Source organism: Tarenaya hassleriana, unplaced genomic scaffold (genome assembly GCF_000463585.1).
Source record: "Tarenaya hassleriana unplaced genomic scaffold, ASM46358v1 Cleome23, whole genome shotgun sequence".
In the NCBI taxonomy this organism is placed as follows: Eukaryota; Viridiplantae; Streptophyta; class Magnoliopsida; order Brassicales; family Cleomaceae; genus Tarenaya; species Tarenaya hassleriana.
The window spans coordinates 2,193,154-2,194,352 of NW_010965625.1; the positions used below are offsets into that span (position 1 = coordinate 2,193,154).

At 33.5% G+C, this 1,199-nt stretch overlaps 1 protein-coding gene across 2 annotated transcripts in view; it reads right to left on the reverse strand.

The window, feature by feature from the left end:
* Positions 1-823: 823 nt before the first annotated feature.
* Positions 824-1,199, reverse strand: part of LOC104815348 (glycine-rich protein 3 short isoform-like) — an 854-nt gene continuing 478 nt past the window's right edge. Inside the window, exon 3 of one of the 2 annotated variants that reach the window (XM_010543703.2) lies at positions 824-1,172. In XM_010543703.2, coding sequence (XP_010542005.1) covers positions 1,054-1,172 — 119 coding nt within the window. In that variant the 3' untranslated portion in view covers positions 824-1,053. The remainder of the gene's footprint in view (positions 1,173-1,199) is intronic. The other variant, XM_010543702.2, reaches the window with a different exon arrangement.

The following is a 1,199-nucleotide window of genomic DNA, read 5'->3' on the forward strand; positions in this document are numbered from 1 at the left end:
ACTTCAGATTTGGTTCTCCACACATTGATCGTCGTACCCATTACTTCACGGTTGAACGCTTACTTCAGTCACTTAACCATTTGCTTTGCTAAATATGTTACTCAATCAAGAGTATCTTTTGTAGACCTTCCAGGTTACTAATCACTCTTTTGTAGGTTGACGAAACTCTTGTATTACATGTTTATCATATATAATACAAATACACTTTTTAACAAAAAAAAACATATAAAACCATAGCTGTACTGTAAATTCGTGCATGTCGAAAAATTTGAAAGATTAGAATTTATATTTAAATGTTTGAAATATTAAAATTTAGAATTAAATTTTGAATTTAGAAATTTTAATATCAAAACAATCACATCTAAATTTTGTAAATCGGATTCGGATTTTATAGAGCTAAGCCCGACGGAATCCAAATCGATCCAAAAACCCAATTTTTTTTTATTTTTTTAAATAAATTATTTTTTATGTATATTAAGTGAGACGGCCCGATTCGATTCGAACACGAATTTTATAGGGCCAAATACATTTTTGTTTTCCAGGGTTACGTATCTATACTAGATTTTTGTTTTTCATAAACTGAATAAATTAATCATTTCATCTAGAAAAAAGCATTAAAAAAACAATTTATTATATCATCCAATAAATGCATTTAAGCGTCTCACTATTAAATATTTTACAATTTTAGTTTTCCATAGTTACTTTGATTCATCTGTTATTATACTTTTAACAATTTTCAAAACATATTAAAGATTGATACATGACCTTTTTCAAGCAAACATTATGTAAATAAAATGGTAAATGGGTTACAAAACGTTACGCGTCACGATGAGAACGTGGTATATATATAGAAAGAAAAGCAGAAACTTCCACAAAGTTTTTATTTAGTCTACGCATATACACACGTACTTCATCACCAAAGCCCCATGAGGTTTCTCCTTACACGTAGACACGAGAGCGTATACGTAAATCCACAACCATGCATGGCCCTAGTGTACGTACGTACATACACATACACACACTATATATATATGGATATATGAATATATGGGTCTAGTGACCAGGCTCGTTCTCCGGCTGAGTTTGGACAGCCTCGCCGGCGTAAGAGCAGCACTTGGAGCAGCCATGGTATCCTTTGCGGCAGCAACCGTAGCGGCAGCCACCTCCTCCTCCTCCGCCACGCATGGTATGAGCCACCC